The sequence below is a fragment of the Leucoraja erinacea genome, chromosome 21 (genome assembly GCF_028641065.1).
Source record: "Leucoraja erinacea ecotype New England chromosome 21, Leri_hhj_1, whole genome shotgun sequence".
Classification (NCBI taxonomy): domain Eukaryota; kingdom Metazoa; phylum Chordata; class Chondrichthyes; order Rajiformes; family Rajidae; genus Leucoraja; species Leucoraja erinaceus.
This window is the reverse complement of record NC_073397.1, coordinates 1,569,961-1,596,774: the sequence shown is the minus strand read 5'-3', so window position 1 is coordinate 1,596,774 and position 26,814 is coordinate 1,569,961. Positions and strand designations below refer to the sequence as shown.

The following is a 26,814-nucleotide window of genomic DNA, read 5'->3' as shown; positions in this document are numbered from 1 at the left end:
GTTTACCCGTGCACAGGTCCCTGCAAACCCCCACCATTCTTCATCAGCCAAGTGCCCTCTGGTCAGAAACCCTGTGCTTACAGCAGTAAACTTGCCAGTGAAATCCAGATTATCACAGTTTTACTTCAGTTTACTCTTTTCATTATTTTATTACCTAAACTAGAACGAGGAACAAATAAAACAAAATGGTGTATCTCAGGCATGGGTGCTGGAGCTTTGTTGAATGCCACGTATATAAGTGATTTGCATGACAATTTGACTGGTGGAGTGTAGATAGGGTGGACAGTTGCCTCAGCCCAGAGAGAGATGTAGATCAGCAGGGCAGGGGCAGTGGCATTTGATCTAGAGAAGTCTGAAGACAAGGGGCAGGGGGAATGGGGTGAAGTGGAATGGGGGGGGGGGGGGGGGGAGGTGAAGGAAGGCCGGGCCCGAAACATAGAACATAGAAAATAGGTGCAGGAGTAGAGCCATTCGGCCCTTTGAGCCTGCACCGCCATTCAATGTGATCATGACTGATCATCCAACTCAGTATCCCGTACCCGCCTTCTCTCCATACCCCCTGATCCCCTTAGCCACAAGGGCCACATCTAACTCCCTCTTAAATACAGCCAATGAACTGGCCTCAACTACCTTCTGTGGCAGAGTATTCCAGAGATTCACCACTCTCTGTGTGAAAAATGTTTTTCTCATCTCGGTCCTAAAGGATTTTCCTCTTTATCCTTAAGCTGTGACTCCTTGTCCTGGACTTCCCCAACATCGGGAACAATCTTCCTGCATCTAGCCTGTCCAACCCCTTAAGAATTTTGTAAGTTTCTATAAGATCCCCCTTCAATCTCCTAAATTCTAGCGAGTACAAGCCGAGTCTATCCAGTCTTTCTTCATATGAAAGTCCTGACATCCCAGGAATCAGTCTGGTGAACCTACTCTGCACTCCCTCTATGGCAATAATGTCTTTCCTCAGATTTGGAGACCAAAACTGTACGCAATATTCCAGGTGTGGTCTCACCAAGACCCTGTACAACTGCAGTAGAACCTCCCTGCTCCTATACTGAAATCCTTTTGCTATGAACGAAGGGTGGAGGTGGGGCGTGAGGGGGTGGGGAGAATGGGCTGGAGGAGGGGCAGAGGTTCTAACCCCTTACCCCGGACATTCAATGGCATCACTGGTGCCATCCTCCACCATCACCATCCGCGGTCACCATTGTCTAGAAACTCCACCGTGAATACTGTGGCCACGAGGGACTGAGAGGGTTGGGAGGCCTGCGGGGAGCTGCCCGCCTGCTTCACAACACCATTCAGCATCAACACTGCGTGAGCCGAGAGAATGTGCAACAGCATCCATTAGCCGGGGTGAGTGTGGTGCCAGCAGCTCAATGATCATTAGCATCCAGGAAAACACAGTCCCCCCCCCCCCCACTCGCATCCTGGCCATTTCCCCTCGCCCCACCACGATCAGCCTGTCCATTCACCCCCCTCCCCCTCGGTCAACCACGGTCATCCTGGCCAGCAGGGTGCGCTCATGGAGCGATGTAGGATTAGGCAGACTCACACTGGATTTATGAAAGGAACATGAAGGTTTTTGAGGCTGTAACGAACAGAGGGGATGAGGGGAGAAGCTGGTGCAGGGCAGTTGGACTTCCACTAGCCACTGATGAGGCAGCACAAGATGAAATAATGAAAAAACACAAGATGAAAAGGGCTTAATTAGGAAAGGGAAAATAGATTATTAAAGAAAACTGGCAGGAAACATAAAAACTGACTGCAAAAGTTTTTATAGATATGTGAAGAGAAAGAGATTAGTTAAAACAAATGTAGGTCCCTTGCAGTCTGAAACAGGTGAATTGATCAAGGGGAACAAGGACATGGCGGACCAATTGATGTCTGACGAATCATAGAATTTTTCGAGGATGTAACTAGTAGAGCGGATAGGGGAGAACCAGTGGATGTGTTATATCTGGACTTTCAGAAGGCTTTCGACAAGGTCCCACATAAGAGATTAGTATACAAACTTAAAGCACACGGTATTGGGGGTTCAGTATTGATGTGGATAGAGAACTGGCTGGCAAACAGGAAGCAAAGAATAGGAGTAAACGGGTACTTTTCAGAATGGCAGTCAGTGACTAGTGGGGTACCGCAAGGCTCAGTGCTGGGACCCCAGCTATTTACAATATATATTAATGATTTGGACGAGGGAATTGAATGCAACATCTCCAAGTTTGCGGGTGAAACACTAAGCTGGGGGGCAGTGTTAACTGTGAGGAGAATGCTAGGAGGCTGCAAGGTGACTTGGATAGGCTGGGTGAGTGGGCAAATGCATGGCAGATGCAGTATAATGTGGATAAATGTGAGGTCATTGAAAGTAGGCATGCAGGTGCAGCAGGCAGTGAAGAAAGCGAATGGTATGTTAGCATTCATAGCAAAAGGATTTGAGTATAGAAGCAGGGAGGTCCTACTGCAGTTGTACAGGGTCTTGGTGAGACCACACCTGGAGTATTGCGTACAGTTTTGGTCTCCAAATCTGAGGAAGGACATTATTGCCATAGAGGGAGTGCAGAGAAGGTTCACCATACTGATTCCTGGGATGTCAGGACTTTCATATGAAGAAAGACTGGATAGCCTCAGCTTGTACTCGCTAGAATTTAGGAGATTGAGGGGGGATCTTATAGAAACTTACAAAATTCTTAAGGGGTTGGACAGGCTAGATGCAGGAAAATTGGTCCCGATGTTGGGGAAGTCCAGTACAAGGGGTCACAGCTTAAGGATAGAGGGGAAATCCTTTAGGACCGAGATGAGAAAAACGTTTTTCACACAGAGAGTGTGAATCTCTGGAACTCTCTGCCACAGAAGGTAGTTGAGGCCAGTTCATTGGTTATATTTAAGAGGGAGTTAGATGTGGCCCTTGTGGCTAAAGGGATCAGGGGGTATGGAGAGAAGGCAGGTACGGGATGCTGAGTTGGATGATCAGCCTTGATCATATTGAATGGCGGTGCAGGCTCGAAAGGCCGAATGGCCTACTCCTGCACCTATTTTCTATGTTTCTATGTAATACTTGGGTTTGGCTGCAGTTGTGTGCCGTTCTGTTTGCCTTGCCACAGGGAGGATGTGAATATACGAGAGAGAGCTCCCGGGAATGGAGGGCTTGAGTTATCAACAGAGATTGAATAGGCTCGGAGCAAATGAGGCTGGGAGGTGAAGTGCTAGAGGTCTAGAAAATGATGAGAGGCACAGACAGGGTCGGTGGCCAGGCAGGGGCGTCTAAAATTAAGAGGGTGAAAGTTTGCAGCGAGAGAGAGGAGATTTAAAGAGGAAGTCAGGGGTTAGCTTTCACACCTTGTCATTGGTATCTGGAACGAGCTGCCATAGGACGTGGTGGAGGCAGGAACAGTGACAATGTTTAAGAGGTATTTGGACAGGTACGTGAATGAGAGGGCACAGAGGAACACAGAATTAATGCAGGCAAATGGGATTAGTATAGATAGGTGTGATTGGCAGCATAGACGCAGTGGAACGAAGGGCCTGTTACCCTTCTGTGGCAGAGAGAGTGCAGCATGGGTTTGGCAGATTAATTCCTGGGATTGTAGTTGAAGCACTCGGCCTGCCTTCAGAATGTAAAAGAATGAGTGGCTATCTGACGGGTGCCCAGCGACAGGTGATGCAAGCCTGATGCTGCTCCTGGATGGCTCTAGAATGGGGGGGGGGGGGGGGGGGGGTGCCGTTCGGGGCTGTGAATCGCTGGAATTCCCTCCCTAAGAAGCTCATTTGAAGACTATATTCAAGACTGAATTGGTGAGAGGATGTGGAGACAAATCATCAGTGGTCTTACTGAGGTCGGGGTAAATGGCCTCCTTGTGTTCCCCTGACTGGGGGGAAGAGGGAAGGACAGGGCTGGTGAGGGGAATGGGGTGAAGCAGTCTGGAATACACACACGCACGCACACACATACACCGCACGCACGCACACACGCGCACACACACACTGCCTCTGGTGCTGTGGTGATGGTCTGGGCTCTGCAACCTTCTATTTGAGTGTGAAGGTATCTCTTCTCTAAGATTCACTGGGTTTTCTGCTTGTTTGCTCTAAGGTGCTTTTCCACTTTTAAAAATTGTTTCTTTTCTCCTTTGCAGTACATGCTGTTGAGAGTAAGTGACTAATTCTGGATTCTGCTCACTTCTGCAAGCCTTTAATAATTCTCCACATCTTGTGAAAATTCATTTGCTGGAATGCCTGTGAAACGCTCCTTCACTAAACCTGCTTGCTCTGCTCCCTGTCCATGCTGTGTGTTAACCAGTGTGTTATAACATGGATCTGTGCAGCAGCGTGATGGAAATTCAGTGAACAGTGAGTGTGAGATGCATCTTAATATAGTGCCAGGGAACAGAGAAACTCCTGCAGCTACATTAGTGATTATGCTGGGTGTCTGGGAGCCAGGTGTCTGTCTGGCGGAGGGGGGTGGGGAATCATAAGAGATAGGAGCAGAATTAGGCCATTCGACCCATCAAGCCTCCCATTCAATTATGGCAGATCTATTTTTCCCTCCCACGCCATACTTATCCCCATAACTCCTGACATCTGTACTAATCAAGAATGTATCTGTCTATGCCTGAAAAATATCCATGAACTTGGCCTCCACAGCCGTCTGCAGCAATGAATAGCACAGATTCACCACCCTCTGACTAAAGAAATTCCTCCTCATCTCCTTCCTAAAGGAACGTCCTTTAATGACCTCTGATCCAAGACTCTCACTAATGGAAACATCCTCTCCACATCCACTCTTTCACTGTTCGGTAAGTTTCATTTCCCCTCATGGTCCCCTCATCCTTCTAAACTCCAGCCAGTCCAGGCCCGGTGCCGACAAACACTGACCATATATATATGTCTGCGGAGGTCTGGGCTGCAGCCCACTGTAAAGGGCGGACATGCTGTGGACCCAGTGCTCGTCACCAACATTGGGCTGCCCTACCGTGGGTGAAGCTCTCACTGATGCAGGTGCCGTGTTCAGTGAATGATGACAATATATTACTGCAATTATCACGATATAATACTGCAGTCGTCACAATATATGATGGGTATTAATACAATATATGATGACAATTATGTCTTTAACCACCAGTGCAGTGTGGTGCAGTGGCTTCCTTGAGGTTTCCAGAACCCTTCCCCAAGTTGAGTGATTCTGTAACTCGTACACACCCACGGTTAGGCTTGCACCCGAGGGCTGACCTGGGTTTATTGTTTGTTTAATTTGAACAAATGGAGTTCTGGTCCGTGTAGGAAAGATGGGCAGGCTTCGGAGAGGGTGTCGAATCAACAGGATGTTATAAGGAGAGGTTGGACAAACTTGGATTGCTTTCTCTGGATAGTTAGCAATTACGGGGCAACTTGTGAGAAATACATAAAACTAGGAGACGCAAAGACAGAGTGAGTTGTGTTTTTCCCTGGGTAAATGCTAAATACCCAGGGCATAGGTTTAAGGTGGAGGAGGAACGTTAAATGGAGATTTGTATGGTGAGCTGTTTACACAAAGAGTGGTGGGTGCCTGGAATGTGTTGCCTAGGGAGGTGATGGAGGTTGATACAAAACATTTAAGAGACATTTAGACCATGAACAGGCCTGGAATGGAGCACATGCAGACAGACGGGTTGAGTTGAATTGGCATCATGCTCAGCCAAAGAGCCTGTTCCTGTGCTGCACTGTTCTAATGGTGACGTGTGAGTGTTCTACATATTCTCTGAATACGGATAATGCTGCCACACACAGCCAGTGTCCCCAGCAGAGTGAAAGGCCCACTGGCTATATGGTGACAGACTGTGTGGGTGGGCCTCTCTGTGATGGAACAGGCCATTCACCGCACCACTAATTGTAGACTCGGCCCCAAACCCGTCACATCCAGCCCAGGCCTAGCCATTCCCTCCAGCACAGACCTGTCTCCTCCAGTCTGCAATCTGTATTGGTTGATCCCAGGGCCGGACAATCCGAGACGGTCCATAACTCCCGGCACAACAGATCTGCCTGTGCTTTCACAACCTTCAGCAATGTGTGTGCATGGAAAGAGTTATTAACAAATACTAATTGATATGTCGTACATGTATTGTGCCTGCAATATTAACCAGATCACTCATGTACAGTAATTATCCTGAGTGAGAAGTAAATGCAAAATGCTCCCCCCCACAGGGACTGGCTCCCTTCCCCAGGGACCCCCCAACACCCCACCCACAGAGACCACTCCACCCCCCCTTCCCCTGCCCTAGGGACCACCTCCCAATGTCTGGACCCCACCCCGTCATTGGGACAAGTTGGGTGATATCAGTAAAGATCCATGACTTGAATAAGCAAGCAATGGATATTGTCAAATAATCAGGTGTTGATTGGATTATTGCTCCAAGGCCTGGAGCCGCGAGACAGGAGCCGGTCCCACCCTGCGTGTCATTCCCCGTGGCCCAGCACACTGACCCAGTCCCCTGGTGTTTCTGCCGCTTGTTTCATATTTCATTGTTGTCAGCCTCCACTACTGTTTCTAATTCAATCTTTTTTCTCCCATTTCTCTCTCCCAGTTCATGACCTGCAAACATTTGGATTGGACAATGTAGGTAAAATTCACAGCTTCCATCTGTGTAATATTTGTTGAATGGTGATTACGTGGGTCTCTTCCGGGTGCTCCGGTTTCCACCCACATCCATGCGGGTTTCTAGGTCAATTGGCATTTGTGAAATTGCTCCCATTGTGTGGAGGAGAGAGTGGGATTAGCAACTAATGTGAGTGGGTGATTGATGGACTTGGTGGGCTCAAGGATCTGCTTCCATGCTGTATCTCCAACAAAACTCCCAAATTAGTCACATAACTTGCTTGATAGTGCTGAGTGAAATGGGAAGCGTTCCACCTGGAGTAATCTCGCAGTCTGCCTGCCTGCCTTCACGTGGTGTGAGTGTGGAGCAGCCTCCTGGGGAAGACCAGGGCAGTATTGTGAAGCCAGGGCCCAGTGCTGGGTATCATCACCGAGATGATCGAACTGAGGCATTTAGAGCAGTAACTCCAAATAACGTCTTCCAGTGACCAAGGCTTCCATAAGGGAGGGAGCTATATACCGAATGCTGGAGTAATTCAGCTAGACAGGCAGCATCTCTGGAGAGAAGGAACGGGTGAAGTTTCGGGTGGAGACCCTTCTTCAGACACTCGAGTCTTCATTCCTTTCACTTCAGCTACCATCTGCATCACCTTCCTGCATATGAGCTGTACATGTAGCTGGGCCGTAGGGGTGATGTCAGGAGGGGTGGAGGTACAGCACTGCACTCTGTATCCCACCCACACATTCACCTCGTCACTCTATGACGACACCAGGCTCGTCTCACCGACAACCCCTGGCTCCTCCCAGCATCATCGCCACCCCATCTCTTGCCGCCTCACACTGCCTCTGCTGTTCAATCTGTTCACATCTGCCAATGTTTCACGTTAAGGAGTCTGCGGGCACAGCTGCCACTGGTGCAGATGTGGAACTCCAGGTGTGAACCAGCCCCTGAGCTTGTTCACATTCCCTTCTGAAGGGCCGGCTTCCCGCTGTGAGCTGTTTGGGGAGTAATGTGGTCTGCACTCTCTCCCCCAGATAAACATGTCCCACTACATCAGGCACCTCTCCTTTGGCAGTGACTACCCAGGGATAGTCAACCCTCTCGATGGAAGCAACATCACGGCTCAACAAGGTAGGCAGATCAGCGGGGAACTGGAGAGGGCAATGGTGTGTAGCTTTCAGGCCAAGACCAGAGGGTCAGTGTTAATATGAGTAGCAAAAGGAACAGGTTTAACCCCAGCCCCCTGTTGCTGGGGCATGGCTAGGGATCAGCATCTACCCCACCACTGAACTCCACAGCACCCGTTCCTCCCCACATGGGTAATGATGCCACCCGTGGGTGATTCCTCGGGACACTGCTGTGATCCTCCATCATCTCATGTGCAGTGGACGCCAGTGAACACACGTTGCTGCCGCCATGTGCTACATCAGTAATAGATCAGTGACAGGCCCTCCAGTCAGACACAATAACTTTCTCAACCCGATACAATAGCAAATAATCTTTATTCTCCCATTATTCTCAGTGTAATGTCAGTCGGGCAGCGAGGCTGGGCCTTGATCCTGGTGCCGGCTGTCAGCATCTGATGCCCATTCCGATCGCCATGAAGGTGCCGAAGGTGCCTCCGCTCTGCATCATGGTCTTCCCGACCCCTCCCAGCAGCTCGCGGCCCCGCAGCCCCAGCCTAGGACCAAGCACAGTGCATTAGACACCACCAGCCATCAATCGGCCCACCAAGCCCGTGCTAGCCCGACCACACACTCCCCTCTAGCAGCTCGTGGCCAAGCAGCCTAGGACCAAGCACAGCACGTTACACAGGGCCCACCCGGCCCACCCAGCCCGTGCTAGCCCAACTCCACAACCTAGCTCCCAGTAACCTGCACACCAATGTCTTAATAGACTCGGCCCACTTTGGTTTATGTGTAATCTCACCATTCGGCCCACCCAGTCCTACACAAGCCCCATCTGCCAGTAACCTACTCGCCCTCGGTGCCCAAAGACACCCAGGTCCCTCACCACTCGCCCCCATTAGCTGCTGGCCAAACTATGTGTGTGGGAAGAAGCCCATGTGGTCACGGGAACGTGCAAACTCCACACAGGAAGCGCCCGAGGTCGGGAGGTGTGCAGCTGTAGCTCTGACTGCATTGCCACTGGGCACAGCGATGCAGGGAATGCAACAGTGGGACATAGTGTTGCAGTTATGGCCACTCTCACTGGTAGCCACTGGGGAGGCCAGGGCATCGGTAATGTCACGCGGGGCTAGCCGTGAGGCCCACTCTGGTGGAAGACCAGTCTCCACAGAGGGACTGACATGCCTACAGCGACTGGTGCAACAGAAGCACGCCCTTCAGCCCACCACGTCCATGTGCATCTACACTATTCCCTTATTAGGTCTACCACTAAACCTTGCTATTCAAGTGCTTGTCGAAATGCCTCTGAAACACTGGTTCCATCTGACTCCACCACCTCTGGCAGCGCATTCCAGATATCAACTGATCTGCAAGAAAACAATTACCCCAGATTCCCTTTAAAAGTCCTTCCTGTCACCTTAAATGGAGGCCCTCTTGTTTTTGATCCTCCTGCTGTGGGGGCAGATCTATCTATGCTATGGGTGCCTTAAAATGGGCACCCTGAGCAAATCCCCCGTCGGGGAGCTCCAGTAGTTTTGGAGCTAAGCCCCACACTGACGGTAGTGAGTTACTGCAGACGCCCGGCTTGGCTCCTTCACCCAATGCACATCTACAGCAGTTCTTCTCTCACTTGCCCCGTCCTCTCCACATGCACTCTATCCACGTCTTTCACTAATCAGTATATTTCAATGAGCACCCCCCTTATTCTTCTAAACTCCAGTGAGTGCAGGCCCAGAGCCGTCAAAACTAATCATATGTTAACCCAATCATCACGGGATCATTCTTATAAACCTCCTCTGGCCCTCTCCAGCGCCAGCACATCTCTCCAGATATGGGCCCAAAACTGGTCACAATATTCCAAATGTGATCGGACCAGATAAATCCTCAGCATTATATCCTTCACGTAGAGATGGCTGTCGGCTGCAGTTACCACCAGCAGCAGGGTCGTGGGGACGAGGGCAGGATCCTGGACCAGCGTGGGAGGGGTGGCGGGGAGGTGCGATGAGGATGTGCTAGAGCTGGAGAATGTGGCCTTGGGTCCCAGCACCTACAACTAGGGCATAGGGGACAAGGCCAATGAGACTCACGCCAGCGCTGTACTGACCGGAGGCAGGAGAAGCTGCCGAACAAGGCTCCAGCTGCCATGCCAACCGCACAGCCCATCATGAAGCCCATCTTAACCCTGTCGAAACAGTTGGGCTGTGATTGTCCGTACGATCCCACAGTGACTGGCATCTAGGAGAGGGCAGATGGTTATTGGTGCCAGCAGCAGCTCCCCACCCCCACACAGGGACACCAGGCCTGACTCGCTGCTCCCTGGTATCAACCCTCTCCCAATGCGCAAAGTCCAACTCCCCCTCCCCCCCTAATCCTTCCCCGCAATCCTTGCACTAAATTGTGCTCCCAATTTCCCCCCCCCCCCCCCCCAACTGATCCCCCTGACCCGGGACAGCGCAGCCCGCCCGGCCCCCCCGCTCCCCCTCCCCGCCCCCCCCCCCCCCCCCACGTCCCCGAGCCCCCCCGCCTCCCCCTCCCCGAGCCCCGGCCCCCCCGTGTCCCCGCTCCCCCTCCCCGTGTCCCCGTGTCCCCGTGTCCCCGCTCCCCGAGCCCCGGCCCCCCCGTGTCCCCGCTCCCCCCCTCCCCGAGTCCCCGTGTCCCCGCTCCCCGAGCCCCGGCCCCCGAGCCCCCACGTCCCCGTGTCCCCACGTCCCCATCCCCACTCACCGCGGCCCCGTATCCCGGATCACCAGGCCGCCATCTTACCCCGTGACGTCATGCGGGCGGCACGTGACCCGGCTGTGCGCGCATGCGCCAGGCAGAGAGCGGCCGCTCACTGGACAACAGGTGCAGGAGGAGGCCATTCGGCCCGTCGAGCCAGCACCGCCATTCACTGTGACCATGGCTGATCATCCACAATCAGTGCCCCATCCCCCCTGACTCTGCTATCTTTAAGAGCTCTATCTAACTCTCATGAAAGCATCCAGAGAATTGGCCTCCACTGCCCTCTGAGGCAGAGAATTCCACAGATTCACAACTCTCTGGGTGAAAAAGTTTTTCCTCACCTCTGTTCTAAATTGCTTACCCCTTAAATGTGGCTCCAGGTTCTGGACTCCCCCAACATCAGGAACATGTTTCCTGTGACAAATAAAATTGACTTTGATATTGACTGCCTCTAGCCTGTCCAATCCCTCAACAATCTTATATGTTTCAATAAGATCCCTTCTCAATCTTCTAAATTCCAGTGCATACAAGCCCAGTCGCTCCATTCTTTCAACATATGACAATCCCGCCATCCCGGGAATTAACTTCATTAACCTACACTGCACTCCCTCAATAGCAAGAATGTCCTTCCTTCAATTTGGAGACCAAAACGGCACACAATACTCCAGGTCTGGTCTCACTAGGGCCCTGTACATCTGTAGGACCTCTTTGCTCCTATACTCAACTCTTGTTATGAAGACCAACATGCCATTAGCTTTCTTCACTGCCTGATGTACCTGTATGCTTACTTTCAGTGACTGATGTACAAGGACACCCAGATCATGTTGTACTTCCCATTTTCCTAACATGACACCATTCAGATAATAATCTGACTTCCTGTTCTTGCCACCAATGTGGATAACCTCACATTTATCCACATTAAACTGCATCTGCCATGCATCTTCCCACTCACCCAACCTGGCCAAGTCACCCTGCATCCTCAGAACATCCTCCTCACAGTTCACTGCCACCCAGCTTTGTGTCATCTGCAAATTTGCTAATGTTACTCTTAATCCCTTCATCTAAATCATTAATGCATATTGTAAATAGCTGCGGTTCCAGCACCAAGCCTTGCAGTACCCCACCAGTCACTGCCTGCCATTTTGAACGAGACCAGTTAATCCCTACTCTTTGTTTCCTGTCTGCCAACCAATTTTCTATCCATGTCAATTCCATGCCACCCTCAATACCATGTGCTCTAAAATAGCCCACTAATCTCTTATGTGGGATCGTATCAAAGGCTTTGTGAAAGTCCAGCTACACTACATCCACTGGCTCTCCCTCAGTTTTCCTTGGTGCTGAAAACTTCAATGAGCCAATTAAAATGCCCGGTCTGCGAAGGAGCTTGCCTACGGCTGCCCTCGATTGCCTGTAACTAAATAGCGACCCCACTCCACTGCACTGTGAGTCAAAAAGAACCATGCTGACAAAATGTTACTCGCGGAAAGTTTTTCAATATGCTGAAAATTTTTCCGCGATCTAGCTGAGGCTGCGAGTACGCGGGAACTTCCCTCGAGCATGAAGGAGAGTTCCAGCAACCTCATAGGACATCCTCGGACCACGTGTCGACCATGCTGCGAGTTTGAGTCGAGCACAAACTCTTCTGAACTCGCGGATTAGGTCGCCGCAGTGGGACAGCCCCTTAACATCCTTAATAAATTCCAGAAGATTAGTCAAGCATGATTTCCCCTTCGTAAATCCATGCTGACTCGGACCGATCCTGTTGCTGCTAACCAAATGTGCCGCTATTTCATCTTTTATAATGGACTCCAGCATCTCCCCCACCACTGATGTCAGGCTAACTGGTGTATAACTCCCTGTTGGGAACCACGTGCTGGACACTGCGGATTTAACGCATTCTTGTGATGACTAGATGATGTGAAGAGATTCAGTGGGAGACACAGCTCTGGGCAAGGGCTGTCCACCCAGCACAGTGAGGAGTTCCCTGTCAGCTTGTCCGTGTCCAGCAAGGTGTGGGGTGAATCAGTGATGGTTCATGGCCATCAGATGACCGCGGAATGGGGGAGTTGAGGCAGGAGTGGACCCCATTGGCTGAGGCCCACATCATATCCAGTCAACGGCGGGATAGGCTGGAGGGGCCAAATGGCTCGTTTAGGTTCAGAAGCAAATCATCAACACACCCAAGCTGCACCTTAATCTGTCTCCATCTCTCTTCCAGCCTCCATGATGTTCCAGTACTTTGTGAAGATTGTCCCCACCATTTACGTGAAGTTGGATGGTGAGGTGAGGCAGATTCACTTGTTCCATGTTCTCTTCCTCAGTACAGGTGCACAACCTTTTATCCGAAAGCCTTGGGACCAGACACTTTTCGTAATTCAGAATTTTTCGGCTTTCGGAATGGAAGATTTTTAGCGTAGATTTTAACGGCTGGCGCAGTGGTAGAGTGCTCGGCTCATATCCGCAAGGTCGCGAGTTTGCGCCTCGATCCCGGCAGTTACTCGATCGCGCGTTTGAGTCTTCAGTGTAGTTTTTTCTTGCAGAATAGGAGAGAATAGGGAGGGTTAGGCTGGGATCATTCTCTGCGAGATGACCTTAGTGCGGTAGACAAGTGTAGGAGAGGTGTACTGACTGTGTGGGCAGAACTTTGGAAGTGATTGCCCACCATTCTCAAAAGCCGCTGTGTCTCCCTGTCCCTCCAACTCCAGAGGAATCCGCTCCCCGATGGGCCGCTACGGCGACAAGTGGCAGTTCGCTCACAGCCCGAGCAGCGCCCCCTCATCCGCAACCCGGGTTCCTCTGGAGTTGGAGCGGGGCTGGGCTAGAGTTGTTGCTGGCTGTGAGTCTCTGGGATCTCCGTGCTTGCAGTGGGCCTGGGGGTCGGTGTCCCGATGAGGGGGCGCAGCTCGGGCTGTGGGCGAACTGCCACTTGTCGCCGTAAATCGGGGAGCGCTTCTGGTGGTCCTGACGTCTCTCAGCTCCTGTCCAGGAGACGTCAGGACCAACAGGAACCCGCTCCCCGATGGGCCGCTACAGCGACAAGTGGCAGTTCGCCCACAGCCCGAGCTGCGCCCCCTCATCCGCAACCCGGGTTCTTCTGGAGTTGGAGCGGGGCTGGGCTAGAGTTGCTGCTGGCTGTGAGTCTCTGGGATCTCCGGCTTGCAGTCGGTGTCCCGTTGGTCCTGACGTCTCCGGCCAACCCCCTGGAATGGAGCTGAGACTGGGAACTGTACCGCCCTTGCCCCCTCCCTCTGCAACTGCAAACAACCCCACAGTTCCCAGTCTCAGCTCCTGTACAGGGGGGTGGCCGGAGACGTCACAGCCCCCTCATCCGCAACCCCAAGACCAAGACGCACCTTGCACACCATCAGCTTCTGTCCCTACGGGGAGCGTGTTCCTCTGGAGTTGGAACGGGGTTGTCCTGCTGCTGGCTGTGGGTCTCTGGGATCTCCGTGAATCAGTGGGCCTGGGGGCCGGTGTGCCCGTTGGTCCTGACGTCTCCGGTGACTGGCACTGGCTCCAACGTGAAGACAGTGTAAAGCCCCCGCGCCAGTTGGCAAGGGGGGGGGGGGGGGGGGGGAGGGGGGGGGTCACACACATGGCCGGGGAGCAGAGGGGTGTATGTGGGGTGAAACTGAACGTAGCGACAATCTGCTGCTGCCTGCCCGCTGAGTTAAAAAGTTCCCACGCAAGACTCACGATACAGTGTGTATCGTGAGTCTACCGTGGGAACTTTTTAACTCAGCGGGCAGGCAGCAGCAGATTGTCAATTATTAACCCTCCCGCGCAATATACCCTCACCTTCTTTTTTATGAATGGGGATTTAGTTCCCCTTTCTTCGAGGACCGACCGGAGGTTCCGATGTCACCTCTGCGGGCCGCCCTCGGTGAACGCCTTCAAGGACCTTTCTTCAAGGACCTAAAAAATGTCGCTATTCGGAGCTTTTCGTTATTTATTTTTGGATCTTCGGATAAAAGGTTGTGCACCTGTACCACTACAGCATGGCTCTTCCCTCAGTACCACCCTCCTACAGCGCGGCACTCCCTCACCCGCCCCTCCCTTACCGCCCCCCCCCCCCTCACCGCCCCCCCCCTCACCGCCCCTCCCTCACCACTCCCCCCTCATCGCCCCCCCCTCACCGCCCCCCCTCCCCGACCGCCCCCCCTCCCTCCCTCACCGCCCCCCCCCCCCTCACCGACTGCCCCCCCTCACCGACCGCCCCCCCTCACTGCTCCTCCCTCACCGATCCTCCCTCACCGCCCCTCCCACAGTGCGGCCCTCCCTCAGTGCCGCTTGCTTAGGCAAGTTGGTCAGAATGGATGAGTTGGGTGGAAGGACCTGTTTGCGTGCTGCACAGTTCTGTGCCTGTACCCTGCCCTGTGTGGGCAACCCTGCCGCGTGTCACCCCACCCCCCCCCTGTGTGGCAGCTGTCGGTGACCAGTGACTGGAATGAGCGGCTGGCTTGGGTTGGCACGGAGGGTCAGCCCAGCCTCGGGAGGCTGGAGCTGTGTGTCGGGGGTGGGGCGGCGCTGGGCACCGGTCACTGATGCCCCCTCTCCCCAGATGGTGAGGACCAACCAGTTCTCGGTGACGCGGCACGAGAAGGTGGCCAACGGGCTGATTGGGGACCAGGGGCTGCCGGGGGTCTTCGTGCTGTACGAGCGCTCACCCATGATGGTCAAGTTCACAGAGAAGCACAGGTGTGTGGCTGGGGGGAGGGGGGCACACGGGTGGGGGGGAGGGGGGGGGTGTGGCTGGGGGGGGGGGGGCACACGTGTGTGGCTGGGGGGAGGGGGGGGCACACGGGGGCTGGGTGGAGGGGGGGCACAGGGATCGAGCAGGCAGCGCGGGGGTGTGGGAGCTCGGTGCCGCCACTAGGTTTGACGGGTCTGTTTGTGCATGTGTGTGTATGTGTGGGGAGCAGCTGGGCTGGCCTGTCGCGGCTGTGTGTACGTGTCTGACTCTATGTGTGTGTCTGTAGGCGTGAGGACCATCAGAGCTGGCTGACTCTGTGTGTGTATATGTGTGTGTCTGTGTACGTGTGTGTGTCTGTACGCGTGTGTGTACATGTATGTGTGGGAACCATCATGGCTGGCTGCCACTCACTGTATGTGTATACGCGCCTGTGTGTGTGTGGGGACCATCTGCCGCTCTGACTGCGTGTGTCTACGTGTGTGTGTGTATACGTGTGTGTGTGTGTATGTGTGTGTGTGTGTGTGTACATGTGTGTGTGTGTGCGTGTACGTGTGTGTGTGTATGTGTGTGTGTGTACGTGTGTGTGTGTGTACGTGTGTGTGTGTGTGTGTGTGTGGGGACATCTGCCGCTCTGACCTTTGCTAGGGCCTGTGTTACAGATCATTCACGCACTTTCTGACCGGGGTCTGTGCCATTATCGGAGGGGTGTTCACAGGTAGGCTGCTGTTCCGCTGATGCATTTCCAGTCCGTGCATTGCCCGCCTGCGCTGGAGCCCATCCAGGACTGAGCTTTATAGTCTCCGGGTCACATGCAGCGTTCTGGACAGCTGCACTAACCATATAACCATATAACCATATAACAATTACAGCACGGAAACAGGCCATCTCGGCCCTACAAGTCCATGCCGAACAAATTGTTTTCCCCTTAGTCCCATCTGCCTGCACTCGTACCATAACCCTCCATTCCCTTCTCATCCATATGCCTATCCAATTTATTTTTAAATGATACCAATGAACCTGCCTCCACCACTTCCACTGGGAGCTCATTCCACACCACCACCACTCTCTGCGTAAAGAAGTTAAGACCCTGCACTGTTGCAGCGCAGGCCCAGAACAGTCTGTACCGCGGGTGGGGAAGTGCTGGGTATCGGGTGTATGAAGGGGGAGATCTCCCGGGCCTGACCAGGTACATCCAAGGTCACTGTGGGAAGCTGGAGGGACTCTGGCTGAGATATGAATCATCATTAGACACGGCTGAGATGCTAATGTTGGCGGCCACTGGAGGTGGCTTATGTTGTGCTTCTATTTAAGAGGCTGCAAGGAAAAGCCTGGGAACTATAGATCAGTGAGCCGATCACCTGTGGTAGGCAAGTTACTAGAGAGAATTCTCAGATATAAGATATAGACATGGGTTGATGAGGGATAGTCAACATGTTTTGTCCATGGGAGATCGTGTCTTACAGTCTTGAGTTTTTGGAAAAAGTAACCAAAAAGGTTGAGTTTGAGTTTAGTTGTCGAGGGCAAAGCGGTAGATGTTATATATATATGAACCTCAGCAAGACCGTTGATAAGGTTCCACATGGTAGGCTACTCTGGAAGTTTAGATTGCATGGGATCCAGGGAGAGCGAGCCGACTGGATAGAGACTTGGCTTCATGTAAGGAGCGAGGGGGTGGTGGGGGAAGGTTGCATTTTGGACTGGAGGCCCCTGACGAGTCAAGTGTCTCCGGAATCAGTGCTGGACTGGAGGCCCGTTGCTGCTTTGTAGCAAGGATGAGAATGTATAATAAATGATTGGTAATTTTGCAGATGACACTAAAGTGGGTGGTATTGTAGTTAGCATGGATGATTAGCAAAAGTTACAGCAGGATCCAACGGAGTTTGCGTTTTCACACTTCTATACCTTTTGCCCGATGGGAGAAGAGGGAGAAGCCGGGATGCGACCGGTCCTTGATTATGCTGCTGACCTTGCCGAGGCAGCGTGAAAGGTAGATGCAGTCAATGGCCGGGAGGTTGGTTTGTGTGACCGTCTGGGCTGCAGCCACATTTCACTACAATTCCTTGCAGTCTTGGAGGTGTGAGCTGCATTTTGGGAAGTCGAACCAGGATAGGAACTTCAAAGTGAACGGTAGGGGTCTGGGGAATGTTGTAGTGCAGAGGTATCAAGGAGCGCAGACCCCCCTGCCCCACAACCCCCGCCCCACACCCCCCCCCCCCCCCCCCCCCGCTGCCCCACACCCCCCATGCCCCCCACTCCCCCTGCCCCCACCCCCCCCCCTGCCCCAACTACACCTTCTCGCCCAATACCTCCCCCGCCCCACACCCCCCGCTCATCTGCCCCACCCCCCCCTGCCCCACCACCCCCATACCCAACCTACGCCCCTGCCCGACATCCCTCGCCACTCACACACCCTCCCTGCCCCACACCCCCCCCCCCCAACCCACACCCCCCTGCCCACCTGCACCCACCCCACCCCCCCCCCCCCCCGCTCCACACCCCCCCCCCCTTCGCCTGCCCCCCACGCCCCCCTTGCCCCCCCCCCCCTGCCCCCCCCCCCCCCCCCCCCCGCACCACTGATGCCAGGCTTGTAACTCTGCCTCTCTTGCAGTGGCAAGCTTGATCGACTCGTTGATCTACTACTCTGCCCGGGCGATTCAGAGGAAGATTGAGCTGGGGAAAGCCTCGTAGCAGTGGAGAGACTGCTGGCCGTGGCCTGAGCGCGGGACAGCCCATCGCCACCCTCAACCACTTCACCCACAATCAGACTGCTCCTGCGGCCCGTCTGGCTGGCTGTCGTTTATAACCACCGTGAGCAGCTCTTCCTGTGTGTCGGTATCGTGAGGGGCAATCCAGCAAACCCCACTGGCAGGTACCCCTCAATCCCGGCCCTTCCCCCCACACCCCCTCCCTCCCTCCCTCCCTCCTCCACAACCACCCTCTCTCCCATCCCCACACCCCCCTCCCTACCTCCCTCCCCTACACCCTCCCTCCTTCCCACACACCCCCTCTCCCCCCCACACCCCCTCTCTCCCCCCACACCCCCTCTCTCCCCCACACCCCCTCCCTCCTTCCCCCACACCCCCTCTCTCCTCCACACCTCCTCTCTCCCAAGCCCACACCCTCCCTCAGATTCTCTCTCCCTCCCTCCCTCCCTGTGTGCCTCCTGCCCCAGTCCCTGACACTACCCCCATTGACCACAGTGACAGACCTGCTGGCACCAGAGCCTGAAAAGGTCAAAGTTTCACCATCCGTCGTGGAAAGTTCCAGTTTTTAAAGGACAATCGTTTTCCAAAGGAATGCTTGTATTTGTGTTAGTGCTGGCTGCGAGTTCTGCCCTGGGTTTGGGCAGCGTGGTGAAGGGCAGAGTTGGCCTTCGGCCTTGGGACCTTGGGAACTGAGTCCCTGGAGAGAAGAGGAGAGGAGAGGAGAGGGAGAAACGGACCTGTGGGCCTGACCTGCATCCTACACTGAGATGCGATCGGCAAAGTCCTTGGAAAATCATGAGGGGACCAGGGAGAGGAGGAGAGGGAAGCCCTGTTGGACAAATGATTAACCAGCAGAGTGGGTGGTGGGGCAGCAGAGAGATGTGACAGGATTTTGTGATACAGTTGAATTTTACTAATCAGGGTTAAGTGGAACAACAAAATCAACATTTGCAACTGATTCTTGTCATTTACATGAAATAAAATAGTTTACAAACATTGAACATGGAATCCGTTAATTGTGGTTGAATCCAAGACAACATCGAGGTTGTTCGGGGGGGGGGGGGGGGGGGGGGGAGACGTTCCTCTGTCAGTGGGGACGGCACTGTCACCCTCGCCCAGAAACATTACTGCTGGCACTTTATGGCGGGGCAAGGTTTGCATTGAGGTACAGTGCAAAGCTTTGTTGTGCATGCAATCCGATCGATTAGTTGATACCATACTGCTGGCACCATATATGGCGGGGCAAGGTTTGCATTGAGGTACAGTGCAAAGCTTTGTTGTGCATGCAATCCGATCAGATTAGTTGATACCATACTGTACAAAGATATATATGTATAGGATGAGCAAAAGGGAAGATACACTGTTTAGAGATACAGCCAGGAAACATAGAAAATAGGTGCAGGAGGGTGCCCTTCGAGCCAGCACCGCCATTCAATATGATCATGGCTGATCATCCAGCTCGTTATCCTGTACCTGCCTTCTCTCCATACCCCCGATCCCTTAACCACAAGGGCCACATCTAACTCCCTCTTAAATATAGCCAATGAACTGGCAGAGAGTTCCACAGATTCACCACTCACTGTGTGAAAAATGTTTTTCTCATCTCGGTCCTAAAAGATTTCCCCCTTATCCTTAAACTGTGACCCCTTGTTCTGGACTTCCCCAACATTGGGAACAATCTTCCTGCATCTAGCCTGTCCAACCCCTTAAGAATTTTATGTGTTTCTGTAAGATCCCCCCTCAATCTTCTAAATTCTAGCGAGTGAGTACAAGGCGAGTCTATCCAGTCTTTCTTCATATGAAAGTCCTGACATCCCAGGAATCAGTCTGGTGAACCTTCTCTGTACTCCCTCTATGGCAAGAATGTCTTTCCTCAGATTTGGAGATCAAAACTGTACGCAATACTCCAGGTGTGGTCTCACCAAGACCCTGTACAACTGCAGTAGAACCTCCCTGCTGTTATACTCAAATCCTTTTGCTATGAATGCTAACATACCATTTGCTTTCTTCACTGCCTGCTGCACCTGCATGCCTACTTTCAATGACTGGTATACCATGACACTCAGGTCTCGTTGCATCTCCCCTTTTCCTAATCGGCCACCATTCAGATAATAGTCTACTCTCCTGTTTTTGCCACCAAAGTGGATAACCTCACATTTATCCACGTTATACTGCATCTGCCATGCATTTGCCCACTCACCCATCCTATCCAAGTCACCTTGCAGCCTCCTAGCACCTCCTCACAGCTAACACTGCCCCCCAGCTTCGTGTCATCCGCAAACTTGGAGATGTTGCATTTAATTCCCTCATCCAGATCATTAATATATATTGTAAATAGCTGAGGTCCCAGCACTGTGCCTTGCGGTACCCCACTAGTCACTGCCTGCCATTCTGAAAAGGACCCGTTTACTCCCACTCTTTGCTTCCTGTTTGCCAGCCACTCTATCCCCATCAATACTGAACCCCCAATACCGTTTGCATACTAATCTCTTATGTGGGACCTTGTCGAAAGCCTTCTGAAAGTCCAGATATAGCACATCCACTGGTTCTCCCTTATCCACTCTACGTTACATCCATAAAAAATTCTATAAGATTCGTCAGACATGATTTACCTTTCATAAATCCATGCTGACTTTGTCCAATGATTTCACCACTTTCCAAATGCGCTGCTATCCCATCTTTAATAACTGACTCTAGCACTGACTCTGGTGTTAGACTAACTGGTCTGTAATTCCCCGTTTTCTCTCTCCCTCCCTTTTTAATAAGTGGGGTTACATTAGCTACCCTCCAGTCCTCAGGAACTACTCCAGAATCATAAAGAGTTTTGAAAAATTATCACTAATGCATCCAATATTTCTGGGGCTACTTCCTTAGATACTCTGGGATGCAGCCTATCTGGCCCTGGGGATTTATCGGCCTTTAATCCATTCAATTTACCTAATACCACTTCCCGGCTAACCTGGATTTCACTCAGTTCCTCCATCTCATTTGACCCCGGATCCCCTGCTATTTCCGGCAGATTATTTATGTCTTCCTCAGTGAAGACAGAACCAAAGTAGTTATTCAATTGGTCTGCCATATCCTTGTTCCCCATGATCAATTCACCTGTTTCTGACTGCAAGGGACCTACATTTGTTTTAACTAATCTTTTTCTCTTCACATATCTATAAAAACTTTTGCAGTCAGTTTTTATGTTCCCTGCCAGTTTTCTTTCATAATCTTTTCCCTTTCCTAATTAAGCCCTTTGTCCTCCTCTGCTGGACTCTGAATTTCTCCCAGTCCTCTTTTAGGCTGCTTTTTCTGGCTAATTTGTACGCTTCATCTTTTGTTTTGCTACTATCCCTGATTTCCCTTGTTATCCACGGATGCACTACCTTCCCTGATTTATTCTTTTGCCAAACTGGGATGAACAATTGTTGTAGTTCATCCATGCAGTCTTTAAATACCTTCCATTGCATATCCATCGTCAACACTTTGAGAATCAATTGCCAGTCTATCTTGGCCAATTCACGTCTCATACCCTCAAAGTTACCTTTCTTTAAGTTCAGAACCCTTGTTTCTGTATTAACAATGTCACTCTCCATCCTAATGAAGAACTCAACCATATTATGGTCACTCTTGCCCAAGGGGCCACACACAAGACTACTAACTAACCCTTCCTCATTACTCAATACCCAGTCTAGAATAGCCTGCTCTCTCGGTGGTTCCTCTACATGTTGGTTTAGAAAACTATCCCGCATACATTCCAAGAAATCCTCTTCCTCAGCACCCCTGCCAATTTGATTCACCCAATCTATATGTAGATTGAAGTCCCCCATTATAATTATTTTACCTTTGTTGCACGCATTTTTAATTTCCTGTATGATGCCATCCCCAACTCCACTACTACTGTTAAGTGGCCTGTACACAACTCCCACTATCGTTTTCTGCCCCTTAGTGTTTCTCAGCTCTACCCATATTGATTCCACATACTCCAAGCTAATGTCCTTCCTTTCTATTGCGTTAATCTCCTCTCTAACCAGCAACACCACCCCACCTCCTTTTCCTTTCTGTCTATCCCTCCTGAATATTGAATATCCCTGGATCCCAGGAAGCATCCCCCGGCCCACACAGTCGACGCCAACCAGCGTTCATCCCCTACACTAGCACTATCCGACACACTGGGGACAGAACCTTCCAACCTCCTCTTTGGGATGTGGGTGGAAACCAAAACACCCAGAGAAAACCCACATGGTCTCAGGGAAAACGTGCAGGCTCCACAGAGACAGCACCCGAGGTCAGGATCGAACCCAGTTCTCTGGCGCTGTGAGGCAGTAACTCTACAGCTGCGCCACTTTCAGTGCAGAATATAGTTCTCAGCATTGTAGCAGTCTGAAGAAGGGTCTAGACCCGAAACGTCACCCATTCCTTCTCTCCAGAGATGCTGCCTGTCCCGCTGAGTTACTGCAGCATTTTGTGTCTTTCTTGTAGAACATCAGTTCCGGAGACAAATGTCCACAATGGGGTAATGAGACAGTAATGATGAACTGAGGGTTCTGAAGCTGATGATGGCCGCGGGTGGGGGGGGGGGGGGGGGGGGGGGGGAATGGAATCAGAGGTCACTCCTTGGGACGGGGAAGTGGAGATGTACGAAACATAGAAACAGAACAATAGGAGCAGGATTAGGCCATTCGGCCCTTCCAGCCAGCACCGCCATTCAATATGATCATGGCTGATCATCTAAAATCACCACCCTGTTCCTGCTTTCTCCCCATATCCCTTGATTCCGTTAGCCCCAAGAGCTAAATCTAACTCTCTTGAAAACATACAGTGAATTGGCCTCCACTGAATTCCACAGATTCACAACTCTCTGAGTGAAAAAGCTTTTCCTCGTCTCAGTCCTAAATGGCCTACCCCTTATTCTTAAACTGTGGTTCTGGACTCCCCCAACACCAAGAACATTTTTCCTGCATCTAGTTCAATCCTTTAAGAATTGTATATGTTTCTATAAGATATCCTCTCATCCTTCTAAATTCCAGTGAATACAAGCCGTCGACCCATTCTTTCATCATATGTCAGTTCCGCCACATTGGGAATTAACCTGGTGAACCTACGCTGCACTCCCTCAATAGCAATCATGTCCTTCCTCAAATTAGAAGAGCAAAATTGCACACAATACTCCAGGTGCGGTCTCACCAGGACCATGTACAACTGCAGTAGGACCTCCTTGCTCTAAACTCAAATCCTCTCGATATGAAGGTCAACATGCCATTAGCTTTCTTCACTGCCTCCTGTACCTGCATGCTTACTTTCAGTGACTGATGTACAAGGACACCCAGGTCTATTGCACCTCCCCTTTTCCTAATCTGACACCATTCATCATGAAGAAGGGTCTCGGCCCGAAACATCACCCATTCCTTCTCTCCAGACATGCTGCCTGTCCCACTGAGTTACTCCAGCATTTTGTGTCTACCTTCAATTTAAACCAGCATCTGCAGTTCTTTTCCACCATTCAGATAATAATCTGCTTTCCTGTTCTTGCCACCAAAGTGGATAACCTCACATTTAACCACATTATACTGCATCTGCCATGCTTCTGCCCATTCACCCAACCTATCAAAGTCACCCTGCAGCCTCATAGCATCCTCGTCACAGCTCAATTGCCACCCAGCTTAGTGGAATCTACAAATTTGGAGATGTTACAACTGGGGTCCCAGCATCGAGCCTTGCAGCACCCCACTAGTCTCTGCCTGCCATTTTGAAGACTCGTTAAATCCTACATCTTTCAACATGCTGAAAATTTTTCCGTGACCTAGCTGAGGCCGCGAGTACGCGGGAACTTCCCTCGAGCATGAAGGAGAGTTCCAGCAACCTCATAGGACCACGTGTCGACCATGCTGAGAGTTGGAGTCGAGGGCAAACATTTCTAAACTCGTGGATTAGGTCGCCACAGTGGGACAGCCCTTTTCAAAAAATTCCAGAAGATTAGTCAAACATGATTTCCCTTCATACATCCATGCTGACTTTGACCGATCCCATCACAGCTTACCAAATGCACTGCTATAACATCTTTAATAATCAACTCCAGCATCTTCCCCACTACTGATGTCAGGCTAACTGGTCTATAATTCCCCGTTTTCTCTGTCCCTCCTTTCTTAAAAAGTGGAGTTACATTGGCTGCCCTCCAGTCCACAGGAACTGATCCAGAGTCGAGAGAACATTGGAAAATGATCACCAATGCATCCACGATTTCTAGGGCCACCTCCTTGAGTACTCTGGGATGCAGACCATCAGGCCCTGGGGATTTATCTGCCTTCAGTCCCAACAGTTTACCTAACACCGATTCCTGACTAATGTGGATTCCCTCTATTCTTCCCTCCCTCGGTCCCCTAGTATTCCCTGCACCTGGAGAATTTGACTGGTGTGCCGTGAGCAGATGCAGCGGCTGTTACTCAGTGTATTCCTGGTGGATCCGGATGGCAGAGTTTTAAACAGGAGACCAGTGGGGAGTGAATGATAAGATGGGGGTGAGTTGATAGGCTGGGTAGACACCATGGGCCGAGTGGTCTCCTCTCCAGTGGGGAAACCGAAGGAACAAAGACCAGCCTGGCAAGTACAGGCAGGATCTCACCTCAGCGGCCGGGATAGGATTTACTCCCATATGGAGGAGAATGGGTTAATTAGGGATAGCCAGCTTGGCTTTGTACATGGCCTCCAACTGATGGAAGTTGCTGTCAGCATGTCAGTCAATCTTGGACACACTGCCTCCACCCATCTGCTTCATACTTGACCTGTCTGTGGTCAACATTCCCTCCCACAGGAAGAACCTTCCACCTGACAATCCCAGCCAAGAGCTGTCCTCTCTCTCTGTGTCCCCCGCCAAAGCCCAGTTGTGTGTGGTCATCACCCATTGTTCCATCTCCCCAGCATCATTGAGTGGTGCTCCCTCACCCTCCACGTCCCCTCTGTCCCAGCACCACTTGTACAACAATGTTCCATATCCTAGTTTGCCTCTCATCATTCTCACTAAGATGCATTCCTACACATTTCTCCACATTAAACGTCACCTTCCACATGCCTGCCCTCCCACCAGCCTGTTCATATCCTGCTATAATCTATGATCATTCCTTCAGTTTGCAATATTGCCAAATTGTGGTGTGCCCCAAGTCAACATCAATAATTGTCGACCACAGAAAGCAGTGACCCCAACACCAATCTCTGGGGAAATCAGCCTGTAACTCCATGTTCACCACCCTGTACTCTGCTCCTTCAAACCACCAATGTCCTATTTGTTCCACGCTTTGATTTTGCTGATAATCTCATTATGTGGCACCTGATTAAAAATGTTCCAGATACCCATGAGAACACATACGCAAGGGCAGTTAGCGATTAAGAAGGTGGGAGTGTTCGGGCTCTTAAAGAGCATTAAGGTGGATAATGTGGCGCCACCCGGTGGTTAGGCCGTTTATTGGTCGAGCCCGCGGCCCAAGGACTGGCAGGGTCACGTGACTAGGTTTGGCGGGAAGAAGTCGTCACGTGGCTTTTGGGGTGTACCCTGTTATTATAGAACGTTGGGAGAACCGTACCCAGTCCCGTGTGAGCTGTTCTTGGTTTAACTCAATAAAGATCACTTTGTTTAACAACACGTGTCTCACTATATTGGTGACCCCGACGATCCAAAACAGTTATTGTGGATTAGAATAATGGAAGCAGCCAACACTCCACCGTCGGCCCAGCAGAACATTGTCTCTCTTAATCTGCCGTGTTCTGGACATCACAGCCTCAAGTGTGGTTCCAGCAGCCGAGGCCCAGTTCCACATTCGCCGCATCACGGCTGATGACACTAAGTGCTATTATGTGGTCGGCGCTGGATCTGGATCTGGCCGGTCGTCTGGTCCCTTACCTACGCACGCTGCCGGCTGAAGACAAGTACGGGGCCTCAAAGCGATTCTCATGCGTACCATCGGGCTCAGCCGCCGAGATCGAGCAGCACGGCTCGTGCTCATGGGCGGTCTCGGCGATCGCAAGCCGTCGTTGCTCAGGAGCGAAATGCTCACTTTGATGGACGGTCATCAGCCCTGTCTCCTGTTTGAACACGACTTTCTGGAGCAGATGCCGGATGACATCCGCCTGCTCCTCGTGGGTGAGAATTTTGATGACCCCCTGTAGCTAGCGGAGAGTGGGGACGCGCTGTGGCAGTCCAAGCGGCAGGGCAGCGGTTCACTCTATAGGGTGTCAGCAGTGCCTTGGAAGGCTCAGCGACCAGGCCCTGTATCCACCGGGATCTTGACAGCGCACCGGTCCCGGGAGAAGTTGGTAAAGGGAAGTGGTGTTACTACCATCAATGCTGGGGTTCCGCGGCCTGTCAATGCCGCCCGCCCTGCTCATATCCGAGAAATGCCGGGGATGGCCGGCAGTAATCCGAACAGCCGACAGTTCCAAACAGGGTCTGATTAGGAACAGTCAACATGGATTTGTGCCTGGAAGGTCATGTTTGACTAATCTTCTTGAATTATTTGAAGAGGTTACTCGGGAAATTGATGAGGGTAAAGCAGTGGATGTTGTGTATATGGACTTCAGTAAGGCCTTTGACAAGGTTCCTCATGGAAGGTTGGTTAAGAAGGTTCAATGGTTGGGTATTAATGGTGGAGTAGCAAGATGGATTCAACAGTGGCTGAATGGGAGATGCTAGAGAGTAATGGTGGATGGTTGTTTGTCAGGTTGGAGGCCAGTGACTAGTGAGGTGCCACAGGGATCTGTGTTGGGTCCACTGTTGTTTGTCATGTACATCAATGATCTGGATGATGGTGTGGTAAATTGGATTAGTAAGTATGCAGATGATACTAAGATAGGTGGGGTTGTGGATAATGAAGTAGATTTTCAAAGTCTACAGAGAGATTTATGTCAGTTGGAAGAGTGGGCTGAAAGATGGCAGATGGAGTTTAATGCTGATAAGTGTGAGGTGCTACATCTTGGCAGGACAAATCAAAATAGGACGTACATGGTAAATGGTAGCAAATTGAGGAATG

General features: G+C 51.6%; 2 protein-coding genes across 4 annotated transcripts in view; one reads left to right on the top strand and one right to left on the bottom strand.

Annotated features, from left to right (window-relative positions):
• Positions 1–18,130, top strand: part of ergic3 (ERGIC and golgi 3) — a 28,688-nt gene extending 10,558 nt beyond the window's left edge. The window contains exons 8-14 of one of the 2 annotated variants that reach the window (XM_055651964.1): positions 4,125–4,139; positions 6,549–6,580; positions 7,595–7,691; positions 12,627–12,691; positions 14,970–15,106; positions 15,761–15,816; positions 17,710–18,130. In XM_055651964.1, the coding sequence (XP_055507939.1) occupies positions 4,125–4,139; positions 6,549–6,580; positions 7,595–7,691; positions 12,627–12,691; positions 14,970–15,106; positions 15,761–15,816; positions 17,710–17,789 (482 nt within the window). In that variant the 3' untranslated portion in view covers positions 17,790–18,130. The remainder of the gene's footprint in view (positions 1–4,124; positions 4,140–6,548; positions 6,581–7,594; positions 7,692–12,626; positions 12,692–14,969; positions 15,107–15,760; positions 15,817–17,709) is intronic. The other variant, XM_055651965.1, reaches the window with a different exon arrangement.
• Positions 8,044–10,519, bottom strand: romo1 (reactive oxygen species modulator 1). 2 transcript variants are annotated; one of them, XM_055651966.1, is made up of 3 exons: positions 10,412–10,519; positions 9,792–9,922; positions 8,044–8,241 (listed from the first exon to the last, which is right to left on the bottom strand). In XM_055651966.1, the coding sequence occupies exons 2-3, from the start codon at positions 9,920–9,922 to the stop codon at positions 8,133–8,135; spliced, it is 240 nt and encodes a 79-aa protein (XP_055507941.1). In that variant the 5' UTR covers positions 10,412–10,519; the 3' UTR covers positions 8,044–8,132. The 2 variants fall into 2 exon arrangements, with proteins under 2 accessions (XP_055507941.1, XP_055507942.1); XM_055651967.1 differs by having other exon boundaries at positions 10,451–10,472.
• Positions 18,131–26,814: the final 8,684 nt, after the last annotated feature.

Bases quoted from the DNA above. Each gene is read 5' to 3' on its own strand.
- romo1 (XM_055651966.1), bottom strand. From the start codon at position 9,922: ATGCCAGTCACTGTGGGATCGTACGGACAATCACAGCCCAACTGTTTC. The intron at 8,242-9,791 runs GTCAGTACAGCG...GCTTGGTCCTAG, and splicing joins GGCAGCTTCTCCTGCCTCCG to GCTGGGGCTGCGGGGCCGCG.